This window comes from Macrobrachium rosenbergii, chromosome 42 (assembly GCF_040412425.1).
Source record: "Macrobrachium rosenbergii isolate ZJJX-2024 chromosome 42, ASM4041242v1, whole genome shotgun sequence".
In the NCBI taxonomy this organism is placed as follows: domain Eukaryota; kingdom Metazoa; phylum Arthropoda; class Malacostraca; order Decapoda; family Palaemonidae; genus Macrobrachium; species Macrobrachium rosenbergii.
The window spans coordinates 15,419,871-15,440,913 of record NC_089782.1 but is presented as its reverse complement, the minus strand read 5'-3'; the positions used below and the strand labels follow the sequence as shown (position 1 = coordinate 15,440,913).

Below are 21,043 nucleotides of genomic sequence, written 5' to 3'. Positions count from 1 at the left end.
CTGAACGAGCCGTCACATGCTGGACGGGCATGCATGCAGGTGATCTAGATGAAGAGTATCCTAACTATAATCAAGCTCCATTTCTATTAGTAGATGCAAATCCATCATTCTCTCTAGCAATGGGAGAGAGGGACTGACTATTAACGAACCAGTTGGTTATACTTAGCTTTATAGAGTCTGATAATGTGACTTCATTTGAACCTTTTCGAATGAAGGATATTATGTTCCATTAATGCAAAATGCCCAGAAGTCTGGCAATTGGACATCTCTCTTGTTCAATAGATCAGAGGTACAGTGTCCTTCCTTTGCTCTTTCATGACCAGAAAGAGAGTACCCAGGTGAGCCAAACTACCAGTTAGTTCAGAGATTTACTCAGAATCCTCCCTTCAAGAGTAAGTCTCCCAGATGTAAAGACTGGAGGGTTTGTATTTGTATAGGAACAAATGACAAATTTTTAGAGTAATTTGTATTTTTCCTAATATACAAACCTGAGGTCTTTATACATGCCCACCTCTTACCACCCCTAATTCTCTTCCCTGGGCCATTAACTGTGTAGAATTGAATGTACACTGATTTGGTGGGCAGTGCTTCTGCCCTTACCATCGGTAGCTATTACCACCACCATGTTGCAAAAGTTTTTGGCCGGTTTTCCAGCTCGCTGAAAGTCCACATATAAAGACCTCAGGTTTGTATATTAGGAAAAATACAAATTACTTTAAAAATTTGTCATTTTTCTGTGGGTGCCATCAGAATCTCAGGGGGTGACATTGTATGATGTCATTTGAATCTCAGGGGCTTAATTCTTCAAGAAAGAAGAAACATGGAAATGTCATATTAAGCATGCTTTAAGTTACTTTGGGAAGCAAATATATTAGTTGAGACTGCATATTGTAACCCTAGTTGATTAGGAGAATACCCTTTTCCCTTGTAGAACCACCTAAGAATTCTAGAAATTTTGTGTGCGCGTGTACATTTTTAAAATCTGTTCCTGTTTTTTACTGGTCAGTTATTTAGTCCTTGGGTCTACTAAATAGTGCTTGTACATATAATTAGAGAATAATATTTATTCTTTATCCCCGTGGATGAGTAAAACCTGAAAGGAATTTGTGGAAATTAGAAATACTAAACGATTTTTGGTAATATGCTAGTTAATGGCTTTTAGCTTCATTGATAAAGGAATGTTTTAGCAATTTTTAACAGCCCATTCACTTTTCTAGTATGTTGTTTAACAATCGAAGGAAGTTTGTTGTTGTACCAAAGCTCAATCAAGAGAAACTATCAAAAAGCAAACCCGCCTGTGCAGTGTCATAGGGATGAACGAAGTTTATTCAGTCTTGCAGTGCCTATACAGTATTTCCAATGAATTGAACTTTTGCTTGCTTTGTAGGTCTTGAAGCTTGAATCTCTCTTAATTACTGAGTTTATTGCAAAGTATTTTGTATTTATTGTAGGTTGAAATGATTTAATGTCCTGCCCTTTTTTCTGTATGATAGCTTGTGTACTGTTTTACTAAGGTAAAAAGTTCATCTTACTTTAGATTACAGTCTGTCCCCGCTTAACGGTGGCCTCGGTTACTGGCGATCCGGTTTTATGGCGCTTGTGTAGTGACGACGATAACTGGATTTTCAGCACCAATATGTGCTGGTCCCCAGTTATCGTCAGCTCCGATCCCCGGTTATCAGCGCCAATAACCAGGGATCAGTGCTATTATCGCTGATTTTCGGTTATCGGTGATTTTCGACTATCATCACGCTGTCGGGAACGGAACCCCCACCGATAACCGGGGACTGCCTGTATTTAATAACCTTTAATTATTATTCACTGTTTGGTATTTAAAAGATCCATTGAGAGTTTAGGTTTTTGCTACTAGGATAATCAAGTGATCTGTTGGATTTATTCAACAATATTTAACACTTAAGACCCCAAGGTAAAAAATGTACTTAGATAACAGTCAAGTGGTAGCAGTACAGCCATTTGAAAACCACTGTACTTTGGAACTTGAGACTTGAATTACTATAGCACTCCCAGAATGCCATTAAGAGAGTTGGCCTACTCCACTAAAAACCTTTTTAAGAATGAGTGTGGAGAAGCCATCCCAACACTCAGGTCTTTTGCATGGTAATTTGTAATTGCTTTTGGGACTGGAGGACTAGAAACTAAACTTATGTAGGAAGATTTTTCACTAACAAGACATATTTTTTTGTAATTGTACTGGTAAGGATATGGAAGGAGGATTTTAGTTCAAGTGACCAAAGCACATTACTTAAGGACTAAATGTGTAGCTGGAATACTGAAAAAGAGAGTTAGATTGTGTTTGCAAAAGGATCTGTAGAACCAACATATCAAAGGATGTACAATCAAAGGACATACAATCATCACTTAGAATGCAAGTAAACCATTATTTTTTGTGAGCATGATGCCTCAGTGGCTAGTTTTTAGTAGCACTTACATAGCAAAGTTATTGTAACCCTTATCCATTAGCCTGTTTAGTATGAAATAATACCACCATATTTTCAGATAATGCATTTCCTTGAGAACTAAAGTGTATGAGAGTTAAAGTTTTATCGTGAACCTTTCTTCCAGGTTGCAAAACTGCCTATTTTATAGATAAACTTAACATTAGTAGAGCAACGGTCTTTGTGGTGTTCGGTATGTGTAAATGTTGGGTAGTAATTGATTAAGGGGCCTGCCATTATTGGTCTGGTTTGCATCTGTATTTGTATTCTTACTTAAAGTTGCGTAGTGTAATAAAGACTTGAAATCAGGCCTGTGGAAGTATAAGTTGGTCCGTTTTATAAGCCATAAGTTGATGCAAATTGTCATGACAATTGTCAATTTGTCATTTACTTGTAGTCAATTGTTTTAATGATACATATGCAGCATAAATAGCTTAGTATTTGAAAAAATACAGCAGCAGTATTAAACTTTGATTTCTCTTTTAAAAGTTTAACATTTTGTTTTGGTAAAAACAGATTTGGTATAAACAATATTAGTCATGTTGTAATTGTGCTTAGGATTTGAGTGTTGATTTTGCCTGCAACATTGATTGATTGAATGTTCATGTCCGTTTACTTATGCCATTGATTTTGCTCCGTAGATTCCCAGTGATGGACGGTAAAACTATTTTTGGACTATAGAATCATTTCATAGACTTTGGAATTGGGTATGTTGTTTTGATTTTATTTAGATTATTAAGCATTATTATTAACTAAAGAAACTATTTTTTCACCACACCTTTTTCCCTTTTAGGGGAAGCTATGAGTTTATATATATTGATATTATTATAGTACTGTATTGTGTTGATTTTACAGTAAAAGATACAAGCAAAGATACATTTCATATAAAAAAAAAAGTCATGTATTATTGGAGCAAATGTTTTGAGGGTCTTTGTAATGTAGATTAAAGTTAGAAGTGAACGATGCTTGCATTTAAAAAGTTGAGGTTAGTCTTTGAATGGTTTTGATGGTGACTACTGTGGATGGAGGGAAGACTATCATGAAGCTGAAGATTGGAAAGACACGCTTACTTCATGGGCTGTTAGTGAAGAGTCTACTGGGTGAAACAAATGTTGATTGCTGCTGTTGACAACTGTTGCTGTGCTAATGTAGGGTTTAAGTTTTAGGATGATTTTATCCTTGTTAATTGATGCTGACTGATGTTATAGAAAATTTGTATTCTTTATAAAAAAAAAGCTTTTCATAGATGAAGCTAGGTGTAATCGTGCAATTCAAGGTAGTTCGTAGAAGAATTTTTGGAACCGGTTATACCATAAAATTCAATGATTTGTGAGTCACACGCTTGAAATAAAAACTTTCTGTACAGCCTCTTGATGTTTGGCCAGTTGAGGTATTTCACACCTTTGGTGGATGAATTATGTTTAGTTCTGAAAGTAGAATAACAAGGCTTGTGGGTCAAGTGGATAAAAAATTTAATAAAATAATGCCTTTCTCAGGTGCATAGAAATTCAGTTATCTTCAAAACCCTGCTATTTGAGATTGAAACAAAATCTCAGAATTCCCAGGTCATGCTTTTGTAGTACTCTAAAAATAAGGTTTTCAGTCTATAAAGTATTATTGTAATGGGTTATAAAGTGAAGATGAATATGACCATGGCAAAAAGTTACAGTAATGAAACTGCACCTTATATTAATTTTATGTAAAAATTCCTTGCAATTAGCAAATTCCTTGAAATTAGCAAAATGAAATATAAAAAGAGTTAAGAATTTTAATTACCCGAATACTCAGTATTAGTAGGTTTGGGGCTTAGCTCAAAGTATTTAAGATTGAAGTATCAAGCTGGCTAAGTGTTGGTTGTATAAGGTGTGCAAATAATATCTCTCTCTCTCTCTCTCTCTCTCTCTCTCTCTCTCTCTCTCTCTCTCTCTCTCTCTCTCTCTCTGAGGAAACTAGAACAATTAAAGTAGTCCACTTACAGGTAATTATTTGGTGACAGTAAATGTTGATATTGAAATGCATGACTTTCTTGCTTTCAGACCCGACATGATCACCAAGACACACATCCATCGCACGCTTCACGAGAGGAGAGTTCACTGGATGAGGAGAAGCCCTCCTCTGCAAGAGATGAAGGGAATACCCATGGGGCTGGAGGAGGTGAAGCAAGAGCTTCCTTATGATTTGTTTGATGTGTCAAAATAAAATGTAAATGTGATGTGGCCATATAGTTGCCCCCTTGAGTACAAGGGATTACAAAATTGTTTAGCTTCTAAGTGGGATGGCAATGTTGTGAGTTTGGGTCTTCTGTCTTTTTTTTGTTTTTTGGTCATACTTTAGCCTTTTTTCCAGTTGAGTGATTATTTCTTTTTTAACTTGCATATTTCCTCACAAACTCATGTTGACACTTCCACCTTGCTGAGAGACTAGTCAGTTGAATGTACTGTAAATGTGCAGTAAAGAACAGTGACTGCTGTCTTGCCTTTGGGTAGAGTTTAGTGAGAAATGAGCCTTCTTTTGGAATCAGAGCAATTGGATGGCCATCTTCAAAGTATGTAAGTATTTTTCAACAAGAAAATGTCTTTGTAGATGACTTGATTGAGATAAAAGGAAGAATGAATCTGGTGTTGAAGTAAATTGTCATTGTTTTATTTGCACCCTTAATGTTTATTAAGGGAAATAGGTGAGTGGTACTCTTGATTTTTAATGTCACTGCCTGGTCTAAAATGGAATGAATGTACCTAGTGCTAGAAAGGGAAACTCTTGATGACTGTCTTAGTTTCAATTCAGAATTTTCATCTTTTTGAAAATCATTTACCTCCGTTTCAGTGAATTGTCTTTGTTATGCAGTTTTGAAATGGTTTCTATTTTAACATAGTCTATCCTTTTAATTTTTTCTTAACTCTAAACTACGTAGGTATTGAAATCTTATGTTGCAACTCTAAGAAAGCCCACAGAAAGCTTGATTTCAAGTTCTTCAATGTGACTGGTATAATTTGAAATATTGTAGTGCTTACATGATTTCCATTAGTTTTCAGAAATGCTTCATTTTATGGTGTTAGGATCTTAGCTCCTTCATACAAGCTCTCTACACTCTTACATTTGTTCATAGGCCTCTTTGGTTAATGATGTTTGAAAGTATCAATTTTGATTATAAAGCAACATGCTTATTCATGTAGTGATGCTATTTTTATGATTTTTTTCCACCATGGAATTTTTTGCTCAATTTATGCACAGCTTATTAGATAAAATGTATTCAAGTTCTCATGCAAGTGTGCTTTAATTCTATATATATTTGTTTTAAATCAATTTTAAACAAGGAAATGAATCTGAAAATTGGCATTTATGCTAATTTCTTGCATTTCCCCTAGTTCCAGAAGGCTGTGGAGCTTAGAAAATTAATAAAACTTGAAAGAAAATCTGATCAGATTGTCATTATAATTTTGATTCTGGAAATATATTTGCCACTGAATTGGATTTTATTTTGCAAGTTTTAAGATTAGCTTCTCTTTAACCATCTAGCTTTCCTTTCCATTATTGCTGCACTAGACTCGTCCTCTGTTATTCTGAATCAGTGATTAGAAACTAGCCATGCAATAATGTCAAGTTTCATCTTGTGTCCTTGCTTTGTGGAAGCTTTAGGCATTAAGAGAATTCCACCTGGCTTGATGATTCTGTGTAGCATGGAATTCCACATGTGCGTTGATTGATAGGGTAGGGTCCGTGTTGCCCCATACTTCTGGTAGTGAAGATTTCATTTTTCCCTAAGTAGTTGGTTTACATGTTTTCCTTTCAGTTTTACTATATTTTCCAAACCATTTTATTTTTATTTTTCTATTTTTATTTATTTATTTTTTTTCTGAAGTGCGTGCCTGTGCTATTTGTTAGGTCCAGCTCGAGGATAAGAAAGGCTAAAGTATGAACTGTTATTGTACGTCTTTTGCTTGATGGTTTGAGCTTAGGGCTTAATGTAAAATTTTAAACTTGTAAATTTGGGAACTAAATTGCAGTTGTAAAAATAACATTGGTTTTTTTTTTTAGATGAATATGTTCCTTCTGTTTGTGTTTAATTTATTTCAGTTTTACTTTATGAAGCAAAGCATTATTGTTTCAGATCTGTACTTGGCAGTTCATGAGTATAAGTGTATTATTATTATTATTATTATTATTATTATTATATTATTTTTCTGAAAAAGATCTGACAGTGTTCCCAGATTTCTTACAAAATAGAACACGATTTGCTTCTTGAGTTTGCAGATTTATAGTAAGAGTTGTTAGGGCTTTGAAAATTCTCAAGGGTATCTGACATAGGGTGGTTTTCCTGTGGCTGTCAAAATAGATTTTTTTTGTTTTGCATTGAATTGTGGCTGAAAAGTATTTCATGAAATTTCTTCATCCTAATTTGAATTCCAGTTCAGTTTTCAACATGTCTCTTAGCATAACAGACTGAAGGCAAGTTAAAGCTTCAGGTATGAAATCTTCTGTAACCCAAGGGACCAGTACATCCCGTAACAGAAGACTGACTTAAAGGAAATTTGGAGATAAGAGATAACACTTTTTTATGGCGTATAAATGACATTTGCGTGAAGGTTAACATTTGAGATGTATGATGCTATCCTGACTGAGTGAATGATCAAGTATAGCTAATCTGCCTTAGTATGTTGTTCCTTTAGTGATAAAAAAAGAAACATAAAATAAGATTGGATGTGTCGGTGAAGTGCCTATTTGGTCTCAACAAGTGCCAGAATTTGGAAAAATTCTTTGCAATTTGTGTGCACTTGCTGGGATTTGGCACTGGTTATTACAGTCTTTCTCAGACATTAGAACAAATTTTACTTGTTAACAAAGGATCTTTGAATCTTGTTGGTCAGTTTCATAGAAACAAGGGTATATTTGTTTAGCTGTATTACTAGAGGCCATTTCACTACTTGAAATCATTCCGAGACCATAAATTTCTCCAGTTAGGCCCTTATTAGGTTGTGGTTTTAATGGTAATCTCTCTCTCTCTCTCTCTCTCTCTCTCTCTCTCTCTCTCTCTCTCTCTCTCTCTCTCTCTCTCTCTCTCTCTCTCTCTCTCTCTCTCTCTCTCTAGCAGGTACAGAAATGGCCACACCGTATGTTCTGACTGACACATCTAAAGTCCTTCTGTAGGTTGTAAAAATCAGCTGCTTGGATTGTTTGTTCCATAGCTTAGGAAATCTGCATTTTGTTTTGAAATAATGCCAAATTGTTCTGGCTCAATTTTCAAGTAAAAACAACTAGGCCTTTTGCCAGTCTATTTTTGAGATAATTAAGAATAAAAGATATATTTTCTTCCTGATTGCTAATCTGTTCTGATTTAAAGAGAAATCTATATTGTTAGTGTGTGCATTTCATTATATTCTGGACTCATAAAGAGGAAAGGTGTCTGTTGTTTGATTGTTGGGTCCCACTGTGTATGTTTTGTCCTCAATTTTTTTTATAGAGATTCTCAGAGAAACAATAAAGAGAAAAGTGATTATGGTATTTTGATCTCCTTATCTTTAGTTGTTAAGGTAATATCGTAAATTTTACTCGGAAAATATTTTTTATTCGTGTAGTTCAAAGTCCAAGCCGTATGAGATAAATACTGGAACTCGTCCAACAGGAATTAATAAACCTTCAGTGGAAAAGTGAATTTCCTTAGGAAAACAGGAGTAGCAGGTTGAGAATTCCAAAGGATGCCAGCAGAGGAAGCTAGTCAGTAAAATGAGGACTTTTAAAGGTGGTTGATTTTTACAGAAGCAATAAGTGAAGTGGTGACCTGGAAGATGTGTATTGCAATTCAGTTGCGTAGCCACTCTTTACTGGAGAGCTTGTGCATAAGCTATATATTTACTGTGTCTGTATCCACATGGTTTTTAACACTTTCTCTGACAAAATTCTTTTATGTAAATTGTTGTTAACCCACATATGTCCCTTAACATTGTAATCAGTGCCAATTTTCTTTACCATGTCATTCATATATTTTCACAGAATTGTCTGTAATATTGTCAGCAGTTAAAATTATTACAAATATCCCAACATAGATACATGTAGTATCAGTGACCCAGAAATTGCTTTAGAAGCCCTTCTAAATTGTCCTAGAAATTTTCAAGAAAGAGGGTTTTCATTCCTCAAATGATCTGGAGCTGGTATATACAAAGAAATATCTTTGTTCCCTGCTGCATATGTAGGCATGAAAGAAAATGATGCTGATAAAGCCATCAATGCTGCAGTTACTATGACGTGATCAAAGGTAATACCTGTTCCTGCCTGTGATTTATCTCAAAACCTGTCGTTATGTCGGTGGGCTTCATTCCACATCGAAGAAATTGAACTCGATCATTGAAGTGGTCATACTTGTCTGACCCCAGATATTTGATGAATAACCCACATGGCTCGATCCCTTAATCCTGAATTACACTCGCATTCATCCTCAGTGATTGTCTAACTTAATTAGTAACCTAGTTAAGTATATTAAACAAATCCTTGAAAGAAATTTTTGACAGTTAATATCCATAGTTCCTACATGTATACAAACCCTCAGTCTTTGCGTAGGCGATTTACCACTTCTTGGCTTTTGGCCTAAATTCTATATTCAGTTCAATTCAATTCGTAGGGGGTTTACTTTCAGCACAAATTGGAGCTGGCCATTTAACTTTAAACAAGGTGGATATTGGTAGCTGGCTACCGATGGAAGGGGAGGAATCCCCTCCATCCAGTTGGTAGGCATTAACTTTACTTTTTGGCCATGTCTGAGACAGACATGTCTCTTCTGCTGCCTGCCATTCATTTTTTTATTTAATTTTGTTTTGAGATATTTTGCCTGATTTGAAATAATGCAACAAGTTCTATTCTGTTTCATTTTGTTATTTTCGCTCTTTCTTGCTGCGTAGTTATTCCTACACAGTTATGCTACATAGCTGTTTTAAACTTGTTTTAGTCTATGAGCCTTTCTCTGTAATTGCTCCTCTAACTTGGTTTTGCCTTTTTGATATAGACAAACCCAGCTTGGTCTTAGCCTTGATGTTTGTTCATTTATTATGCTGTATCTTTTTCCTATTGTGCACCCAAGGAGAGAGGCCTGTCTCTCACCTGCCAACAACTCTATTTTTAGATGTCTTCTCAACCTCGTTTTATTGAACATCCTAATTCTACATCTATTTCTGTTTGTTCTGAAGTGTTTTCTCTCAGAACGAGCAGAGTTTTTCTTTCAAGTACACAATTACACTATTTGGAATGTTGTAATATTTTAGTCTTTCAGATGATGTAGAGATTGAGAGACATCTAGACGGAGGGGAGTTCTCTTGCTACAGTTTGGTGGTTTCGTAACCATTGAACACCTCTGCTTGCCTACCATCATGGATCCCTGGCTGTCTTGACACGAGGAAGAAGCAGAGGTTGATGTTGCAGGGCCTTTATACAGAGTTTTCGATCTCGACAAGCAAGAGGAGAGAGAGACTGGACAGTGAACAGATCCGTTGGTTTTCTTCAGCTTTATTGTCCCCGACAATATGGGTTCATCCAAGCGTATCTTTGAATCAATGACGTTACCTTCCATATATTCAAAGGCCCAGAAGTCTGGCAATTGAACATCACAAATGTTCAACAGGTCATAGGCATGGGTCTCCTTCCTTTGATCTTACATGACCAGGAAAGAGGTCCCAGGCAAGGTGAACTTCCAGTCAGTTCAGAGATTCGTTCAGAATTGTCCCACCAAGAAGCAAGTCTCCCATGTAAAGACTGAGGGGTTGTATACGTGTATAGGAACAAATGACAAATTTTAAAGTATTTTGTATTTTTCTTAACATAAAAACCTGAGATCTTAAATAAATGGCCCACCTCTAGCCTTTCTTGGGCCAAAAGGTAAAGTGAATGCCTACCAACTGGATGGAAGGGATTCCTTCCCTTCCGTCAGTAGCCAACTACCGGTATCCACCTTGTTTTTAGTTAAAGAGCCAGCTCCAGCTTGTTGTGAAATTAAATCCCTTATGTAAAGACCTGAGGTTTGTATGTTGGGAAAAATACAAATTACTTGAAAAATTTATCATTTTATCCAGTTAGAAGATTTTTTGAAGTATTAAGAAAGCCCTATGCAGATTAAAAATTTTAACTCTATAGTCTGGGTGAACTATACAGATTTGTGTGAATACGTATGAAAAAATTAACCTTAGAATTTATACCATTTTATTTTTTTCTAATTTTCATAATTTCTTGCCATTTTACAAAGTAATTGTAAAATATAAAACAATTTATCCATGGTAATGCAAATATGGACTGTAAACCAAACCATACATGAACAAAATTCAGATTTTTTACTCGGAAGAATGATTCCACTGGTCTTATTTTTTATGAACTCAGTGGATGCTGGATACATTTTCTGGTTCACTCTGTGGCCAATCACCATCATCATTTAGCTATGAAACCAGACCACTGAGCTAATTTATTTGGCTCTTAACAGGGCTGCCTCAAAGGATTTGTCTTTGTTAATGATTAACTTCAGGTTTTGTTTATTAAATTACAGTTCCTTAAAAATATAATTGCTTAAATTGAAAATAATGAGGAATCTAATAAAATATTATGAACTGATTTGTTTCCCAAATTTGACATTCATTGTTGATTATATTTTGGACACAAAAAAAACATTCAACTGTCAATATTACTCTGCAGTCTGTACATGTAGGCATTGGACATGCCATTCGTCAAATATCCTTGGGTCAAACCAGAATGACCAATTCTAAGACAAGTCAAAATTTCTTAAGACTGTTCTTTTGATGGGATGAATCATATTTTCCAACACTGGATTTGATTTGATTCAAATTGTACTATCCTGTTCACTGTTCACCATATTTTAGTATGTATTGATTACTGTATTATCATTGGTTTCAGACATGTTATATAGTTGCCAATAGGAATATCTGCATGTGATCTTGTCTTAGTAGGTGCAGCTTTGGCTGCTTTATTTGCTTCATTTCCTTTAATGCACACTTGGATAGACTCCAGCAAATTTCAAAATTTTTACCATTATGCAATTTGTTAAATGAAAATTTAATTGCTCTGCGAGGGTATTTTTTGGATTATAATTTTTAAAGAGTTTCTATAGCACTTCTTGGGTCACTAAAAAGTACATAGTTCTGTGACAGTGCATATACCTTTAATGATTTTAGTGGATGATCCTATTGCATATAATTCTACTGTGAAAACAGAAACATTGTTAGCCAAGGAAAGTTGGGTATATTTTGTTGAATGATTTGGCTGCAAATCCCACACCTGGGGAAGATTTGGGCACATCAGCATATATTGCATAGTGTAAACCTCTGTGCCTTGTGTGTTCAACTGTATGTTGTTTATATTCTGGATATATGTGTAGTTTTTAGATTTTTATTGCAAGTGTGTGTACAAGTTCATGTGCATAGTCCAAGGAGGCAGTAGTTTTGTTATTGGAGGAAATTTTATAATATTTGACTTGGTCACTTGGCCCTGATCTGGAAATGTGGTGAGTGATATTTTGTAAAGTATATCTCTGATTAGTTTTTGTTGATGTATCACCTATATTTTTACTGCATACATTCATACTAAGAAACAAACATACTTTAGTGTAATGTAACTGGTTTGATAAAATCGTTTTAATGTACTTTAACCTTATCATTCCATTTTAGAAACTAGTTTGAAAAAGAGGGTGTAGGTTTTAGTAATTTGCCAATTGTATAATGTTCTTACTGTTACTGCCTAGGGTTTAATTAACCCTTTGAGATTTTTAGGGTGTCCAGAACCTTCATGTGTTGCTGCATATTGAGTTTACAAATACAGGACATGTTTTCTTAACTCTCATATGGTTGGTCCAAAGAGTTTGCTCATAATGGGTATACTGTATAGAAATTTTTTAATATATTGTGACTAAATTTTATAGTTGAATAATCTGAAAAAAATAGGCAAGAAGTTTTGGTGTCACCCAACTATAAACAGTCCTGCATTGACTTAAACTATCACCAACACTCTTCAGATGTCATTGTAACATTACCTGATGTCAATATTCATGTTTTTTCTCTTTTTTTACAGATGTCATTTATCCTAATCAGAATCTTAAGGGATAAAATTTGCATGTTGCCATTGAAAGGTTAACTGAGATGTGAATGAATAAGAGTAAGAAAATAAAACTCTAGATGGAAATCTTGCTGAGTTCCCCACCACAATGACTGATAATATAGCCTTCAAAAGCATTGAATTGGCTATGGATGTAAGGGAAATTTTGCATCTGAGAGAGCTCCAGACTGCTTGAACAGTAAGTTGATGTATGTGTATGTAATTAGAAATGGGGTTGTCTACACATTTTACATGAATATTAAGGGAGAAATAGCATGGAGATAGCAAGTTCACATTGTGCAGTAATCAACCTGTACTGAGTGACCCCTTTATCAGTGGCAGGTGGGTATTCCTCCTCCAGTTTCTTAAAATTACAATGACTGTCACTTAGGTAGCACATTCTGAGAAAAGATACCTGGGTGTCTTAAAGGGTAAAACCTTTTTAAATGTACAGTACTATCAGGTGCACATCAATTAATGGATAGACTAGCCTTCCATAAGATTATAAATAGCATCTATGAAATGGATCAGTATGCTATGAATTTACATTGGAACTGCCATGTATTGTTCAGCAAATGAAACCACTCTCCAAGAGGAGTGTTGATTTCTTTTGAAAAAAGACAAGATAGGCTCAGAGGTAAATGTCTGTTCCGGAAAAGGAAGATTTTTGCACATATATAAACAATGTCCTGGGGTTTACTTTAAATTTTAAGAAAAATCCTTTAATAAAAACATAACTGAAAAAAAGATAGAATAAATAGATCTGGTAATTCAAGATACTGTTAAGAATGTGCAGTTACATGCTGATCATGGGGAACAACTGAGAAATTAATTCATATTGGTGGTTGGTAGACAAGTACTTTTGAGTACATTTTTCAACTCTACAAGGTTAAAGGTAACTTCAACATAAACTTGGCCAATATCCATTTTTTGTATTTGGCATTTAGGAGTGCCTATTGAGGGTACTGTTCTTGCTCAGATGATTTAGCCTCCAGTTGAAGTTCTTAATGACCTTTATGCCTTTCAATCTCTGTAAAAGATTCTTTTATGTAATAAAATGAAAGATTTTCCTTAAGTAGTTTTCACATTGGCACTGTTAAAGTTCTGACTATGATACTTAGGGTGATGTTATCACAACTGTATAATAACAAAGAAATTTTATTGAGTATCTGTAATGAGATTTGTAATAATCATCAGTAGAATAAGTAGATTTTTTTTTTTTTTTAAAAAAATAACAGAGACAGAAGAGCTATACAAAAGTCATAACTTTGGTCAGTCAAGTAATCAAAACACACCATCTGGCAACAATCTGATTAAAATATGTCATGCTTACGTGACTCTTTACATTTTATGTATAGAGGAGTGTACTTACCTTTCTTCTATGTAGATTCACAGCAATCCTGGCTAAACTAACAATCTTACATGGAGCTGGTGAAGAGGCAGTAAGTCCTGGGTCCTCTGGTTACATTTGCTAACTACAAGTTTTTATCCTGAAACTGTTGCACAGCAATTAAAATTCTGGCAAAATCATGGTTAGTATCATGAATGTCTTGTTTTGAACATTTTTCATGTCAAATGTTAGCTATTTATTGATTATATTTTTCTTGGAATATGAACAAGCTTTTCAATCAGTCCAGTTTTTTTTCAATTCTTTAAGAAAGTATGGTATGTCATTACTATCTGTGTTTGTTGTACAAGATCTACATAACACAGAAAGATAGTGGAACTCTATTTGATGAAATATTTAACTTTCAGTACCATGTGCTTTTTCTTGAAAGATGAAATCCTGACATGTTCATTGATGTGTTTTGTAATTTTTATTAAGTTTATTGCTTGATGATCTGTCAATTTTGATCTTGCCATCACATCAGTAATGACCAGGGAGCATGTGCATTTGTGCTATCCAGGAAAATATTGGCAAAGATATTGTTTTCCCAGTTTTATGCATAGCCGAATTCCTGCCTGAGTCAAGTAATTCATATTTTCATAATCCGCAAGTCAAGGTGATTTAATGTATTATTCAGTTTCTACATAAAGGTTATAATATTTGCAGTTAAAATAAAAAATAATCTACGGAGACAATTAAAAGAGACCAAAAAGTGGGATACAGTTGGTATACATTAAAAGGAGAAACAGGTTTCTGAAGTCAGAAAACAGAAATTTGGCAAACCTTTCATTACCATAGAGAGACAATTAAAAGAGACCTAAAAGTGGTTACATACAGTTGGTATAATTTGGCAGCAGACCCTCTTTTAAACAGGTTCTGTTGAAAAAGGAGAAAACAGGACTTCTCTTCAGTGGAGGTCGTGCTAACAATCGCCTATATTTGTTATTTCATGGGAAAAGTCAAAATCTGGATTCTGCTTCTTTATATATTTGGAAAACTCTTTTCATTACCACAGAGAGACATCGGGGTCCGAATTCTTTGTAATCCTGACAAAAGGTATGTTATTTCTAAAAGACATTCTGTGTTGGCTGCATGTACGGATGAATGATATATTATTATTATTTTACTGTATTATTATTATTATTATTCGTTTATTATTATTATTATTTATTATTATTATTATTGGTTTATTATTATTATTCAGAAGATGAACCTTATTCAAGAGAATATGGAACAATTTGTATGTCCTGTCCGAGGATGCCCGCGCTTATATATTGGAATGACCACGGGCCATTGACTTGAAAGGGTGCCATCAAAGAATACTCTCACAATATTTCCATCTGTTCAGTTTATACAAAAAGAAGTATAACAGGAGTTAATGGGAAATACAGAAAGAGAAGATCAGTTATTAGAAAAACAGATAAATTAACAAATTAAGTAGTTTCCACACATGCTCATTAGTAACATCAAATTTTGTCATTTTATTTGTTACTGTACTGTAAATGAACAAGGAAATATGTTAGCTGGAATGAATGAATAGTTTATTTGCAGAAATTTAGTAAAGTGACTACCAATTACTAGCCAACATTTTTTTACTGCCAGTCTACTACTGCTGTTTACAGTATTTTTGCAACATCTGTATTTAATAATGATTATTAAAATTAGTTTGCTATATTTCCATTCAAATAAACCATTATCATTTTGTATTAAATGAATTGGTATTATTATTATTATTAGTGGTATTATTACTATTATTGTTATTATTATTATTATTATTATTATTATTATTATTATTATTATTATTATTATTATTATTATTATTATTATTAGCTGGATATTAGTATTATTATTCATGAACCTTATTCATATGGTCCTACCTCTGCCATGATTTTCAAGCTTCCAAAGAATATGGTGTTCATTCTTTGTCTTAAAGATCAGGAAAAACAGATTAATTAACTTGAGAGTTTACATGTTCATTAGTAACATCAAATTTTGTCATTTTATTTGTTACTGTAAATGATAAATATGTTGCAAAAACATTTATTTTTTATTTTGACAAAGGAAAAATCTATCTTGAATTCCCGGTGAAAAAGTCCATTCAGCACTTATTTCTAGGTTAACCATTGCTAGACACCAGAGTATAGCTAAATGTATGGGGTTACTAAAGAGGTAAAGAAATGGAGTGCATGGTAAACATATACTGCTGTTTTATTTTTTTATTCTTTTGAATTTATTAAAATTAGTTTACTGTTTTCCATTCAAATCTATTACCATTTTGTATTAAATTTTATCACACACAGTGGTGCTTTCTTGTTCACAGCTTAGTAATCATTCATTTTGAATTTACTGTACTGTACTGATTGTCTTTTATTTTTGTCTTAAATGGACAAGATCTGTGGTACACTTAGTTTATTAATACAGTGTATCCATTTTGTTTTTGCAACTGTATTTTTTGTGCATGTATTCTTCATGGAACACCCTGTCTCTTTAAAGTGTTTCCCGGAAAGTCATCACTTTTTATTTCCATTTTCATTATTTTATTCTTTTTGGGATTGTTTCTTGTTTTGTCCAAATTTCTCAAAGAAAGATACTGTATTAGGAAATGCCGACACCATTTGTTAGTATTGGGCAACTAAAAAGGACTGAATCACCAAGGATGTAACCAGACATACTAATCTTTCAGAAGTACAAAGAAAATTTTCTTTATTGCAGCGCTGATTCTCTTTGTATATTCACAGTTTGTAAATCTTGTTCCAAACTTATTTAAATACACTTGTGTGTGATATTTCAAAATGTCGTGTTGGACCGAGAAAGGGATAGTAAAATTTATTATGTTATAAAGAAAGTAGTGGACAACAAGTATTATCTTCAAGGTGTTGGAATATTCTGTGTGGGGAAGGGAACCTGTTTCAATCTGCCGATTATCCTTCTTTTTACATGTATGAGTGGCTCATGTTGCAGAAGTTTGCTGAAAAGAGCTTCAGTGGTTTAGTTGATTGAAGTTGTTCAGTGTTGGAGATACACGAATCTTAGCATAATATCAGCCGTTGACGACATAATGCTTAGATCCGTGAACCTTTGCACTGCCTTTCCCCTGAAGAGTATGTATGCTTATCTTTCCTCCCTGTCATTTCACTGTTCATCATATGATGTCCTCAAGATTCCAAAAGAAAGATACAACACTATGTCGTACATTGCTCCTCAACATCTTGTAGACTTTTCTTGAAAAAATTTCACAGGGTGGTTGGCCATGGGTATCTGTAGTAGAGTGTGATCTGAAAAAAAATAATCTTAATTAATTATAATGAAAATAATGATGGTTGTGATAAAGTAGAGTCAGTGATAATTTTGGGAAAATAATTTTGATTAATAATAATTCCAGTGCTTTTCCTCCTCCTTTTCATAAGACTTTTATTTTGGTAAGAGTTTAAATGACATAAAAACTTGATTTCATTATTAAACTAGATAAGGGATGTGCAACGTGGCATAGACTACTGTGTGCTTAGTTGTTACCTAAGGAAACAGAGAGGCAGTTGAAAGATAAGAAAACATGGAAACTTAGAAATGAAGTCAATGAGTATAAAGAGAAAGTGTCAGAAAATAGTAAATAATCAAGTGTGAAGTGGAAACCAGTGAAAGAAGGCATGCAAAATGCATCGGAAGTGGTGTGTGGTTTGACTTCTGGAAATGGAGGTGGAGTCAGTAGACGTGTGGCTTTGGGAATGGAATTGAAGTCTTCATAGAACTGAAAGATGAAAGAAAATGGCTAGAATGGTGAAGTAGGTGAGCAAAGATGGAAAAGCTGCTAAAGGCCAAAGAACATATAAGATGAAACTGAGGAGATAAAGTTGAAAGGGAAAAAAAAGAATTGAATGATCAAAACATTGCTTTGAATATGAATGGAAGAATGGGACATCTGAAGAACTGAAGAGCTCCAGGACCATCATTATTCGGAAAAAGTATCCTAAAAGCAGCTGGAGAATTAGACAATGAGTGTTCCACAATAAATGAAAACATGGTGAAGGAAGAAATGGGACCAGGAAATTGAGAAAAAGTTAAAACAGTAATGTTGGACCATGTCATTAAAGTAGTGCTGAAAGTTGCAAAAGGTTTCAAAATCATCAGTCAGCATTTTTTGAAAGATACTTGGGAGAGGTACAATTACAAAACACTGAGGTTCATGGTTATGAAGACCATATGACAAATGAGGAAGTTATTGAGAGACAGAGACCTCAGAAATGGAGGTGGTTTGGACATCTGATGAGAAAAGGGGAGTGGAAGCTGCAAGACAGGCCCAGAAAACTAAGGAGAAAAAGGCATATAGGAAAACCTGAGCCTGATGGAAATTCAGGCAGAGAGTGCACATAATGGAAGAAGGGGAAATGACACACTGCACACCTAGGTCTGTAAAGAGAGAATCAGATGAAAAAAAATCAAATAATGATTGTGATATGGTGCAAGAAAAGTTGTGATGGTAAACTTTATATGGGCTGCACACATGAAATGAAAACATTTGTATATTAACTGTTCTTTTAGGGCTGTTGTTTATTAGTCAAAATTTTTCATTATGCAAGTTATTGCTCATTATCAGCTAATTTTCTTAATTGCATTTTGTGACCAGCACTTTCAATGCACTGTTTGAACACTGAACATAAAACAACCTTCAGTAACAAAAGGGAAATTATGGAATCAAGAATTATTGTTTGTGAAGCAAATACATAATAATGGAATAAGCCAGAAGGCAGGCAGACACAAAGCAAGATTCCACAAAATTGACTGTTGATATGCAAAAAAAGGGAAACAAGAAAACAAATGAAACTTGATTTATAATGTCAGTGGTAATATGGGCTAGTTCATAAATGCATAAAATAGACTTAAAAACAAGCAAAGGAATGGCAAGTGTACTGGAGTGGTTGATGTTTGCAGATAGTACAGTAATGAATGGGGACAGTGAAGAGAAATTTTCAATACTATCAGAGGAGTTTGAATTTTTGTTTGAAAGAGGAGAAAGAGTGAGTTACTGTGTGCATGAATCAAGTTATGTAGGTAAATGAAAACCAAGAAGATGAAGTTGTGATTGCTAATGTGATGAGTGGAAAACTGGATGCAGATGCTTAGATTCATATAGATGTTTGTGAGTAAGAATGTTTGACACCAGTAGTCTCAGAGAAGAGTGGGGCACAGGATGGGTGAAGGAGGATGTGTTCAAAAGATCGGTTGGAAGCTTGAAGTTATGTGGATGCCAAGTTGGAATGAGTGGTTGGACAGATTGTTGAGCCAGCTTTCCTCTATGGACAAAAGATGTGGATAATAAAGGCAAAAAGGTAGAAGCTAAAGACTTGCACAGCCTACGTAGTTTATGTGGTACAAGTAGAAAGATTGAAAAATGTGGAGATAAGTAGGCATGGTAAAAAGGTTAGGGTACATAAAAGGATGGATAACAGTACTGTACTTTGAGGTGGTTCAGCCAAGCAGAGAGAATGGAGTATGATAGCTTGATGAAGAGGGAAAAAATAGGAAGGGCTGGATATTTGGAGTGAAAGTGATACTAGTAAGATTAAGCTTGAACATATAGGAAGCAACAGTGCTTGTCAGATAGAGGTGAATGGCATGGAGAAATTGGGGATTAAACATAAAGATGATGAACTTTCTGTGTAGGTGTATGATTTCCCAGATGTATAAGCTTTCTGGACAGGATGTGTATTCACAATTCAGCAGTAAAGGTATGAATGTAGCAATGATTTCTATCTTAAGTTTATGAGCCATCCACTGTTGTGCATATATATATATATGTGTATATATATATATATATATATATATATATATATATATATATATATATATATATATATATATATATATATATATATATATATATATATATATATATATATATATATATATATATATATATATATATATATATATATATATATATATATATATATATATATATATATATATATATATATATATATATATAGCTATCAGTCGAGAAACATGCCAAGCGCCATCCTGGGTCAAAGTATTTTTAACTTAATTTGTTATATTTTAAAAATGGCACTTGGCATGTTTCTCGACTGAAAAGCTCATATGGAGAATTATATATAATTATATACTGTATATTATATATATATATATATATATATATATATATATATATATATATATATATATATATATATATATATATATATATATATATATATATATATATACATATATATATATATATATATATATATATATATATATATATATATATATATATATATATATATATATATATATATATATATATATATATATATATATATATATATATACAATATTTATGTAATAAATATGTATGTAAAAATGTATATATATATATGTATATATATATATATATATATATATATATATATATATATATATATATATATATATATATATATAACATTATTTATACAATATATATATAATAAATATTTATATGTATGTATAATATGTTATATATATTATATCTTATATATATATATATATATATATATATATATATATATATATATATATATATTATATACATATATATATATGATACATATACAGTATATATATATATATATATATATATATATATATATATATATATATATATATATATATATATATATATATATATATATATATATATATATATATATATATATATATATACACACACCTTTATTACATCTGGGAATCTGTCAGTAGACATGATAAAATTATAAAATACTCTAAAATTTGTTAAAAATCAAAAAACAGTAAAGAGACTAAAATTTACAATTAAAAAAATATATTTAAAAGCTAAGACCGCCGACCAACCTTCCATTCAGAGAAAGGAAGACTGAATGACACGAGAGAAAACAGAAGGAGACTCGTTAGCTAAAATACACTTGGATGGGAGAGGTTTGGGTATTCAACTGGGGAGCTAGCTGCTTAATGAGCATCAGCTCTAGAATGGGTAGTTCCCCAGTTGAATAGCCAAACCTCTTCCATCCAAGTGTATCTTAGCTAATGAGTCTCCTTTTGTTCTCCCTCGTGTCATTCAGTCTTCCTCTCTCTGAACGGAAGGTTGGTCGGCAGTCTTAGCTTTTAAATA

General features: G+C 33.3%; 1 protein-coding gene across 13 annotated transcripts in view; it reads left to right on the top strand.

The window, feature by feature from the left end:
• LOC136827977 (serine/arginine repetitive matrix protein 5-like) overlaps nucleotides 1-7,948 on the top strand; it is a 105,182-nt gene extending 97,234 nt beyond the window's left edge. For 9 of the 13 annotated variants that reach the window (XM_067085565.1, XM_067085568.1, XM_067085564.1 and 6 more), the window contains one exon: nucleotides 4,493-7,948. In XM_067085565.1, coding sequence (XP_066941666.1) covers nucleotides 4,493-4,633 — 141 coding nt within the window. In that variant the 3' untranslated portion in view covers nucleotides 4,634-7,948. Of the gene's footprint in view, nucleotides 1-3,097; nucleotides 3,164-4,492 lie in introns of all 13 variants that reach the window. The other 4 variants (XR_010849859.1, XM_067085570.1, XM_067085569.1 and 1 more) reach the window with 4 other exon arrangements.
• The last annotated feature ends 13,095 nt before the right edge of the window (nucleotides 7,949-21,043 follow it).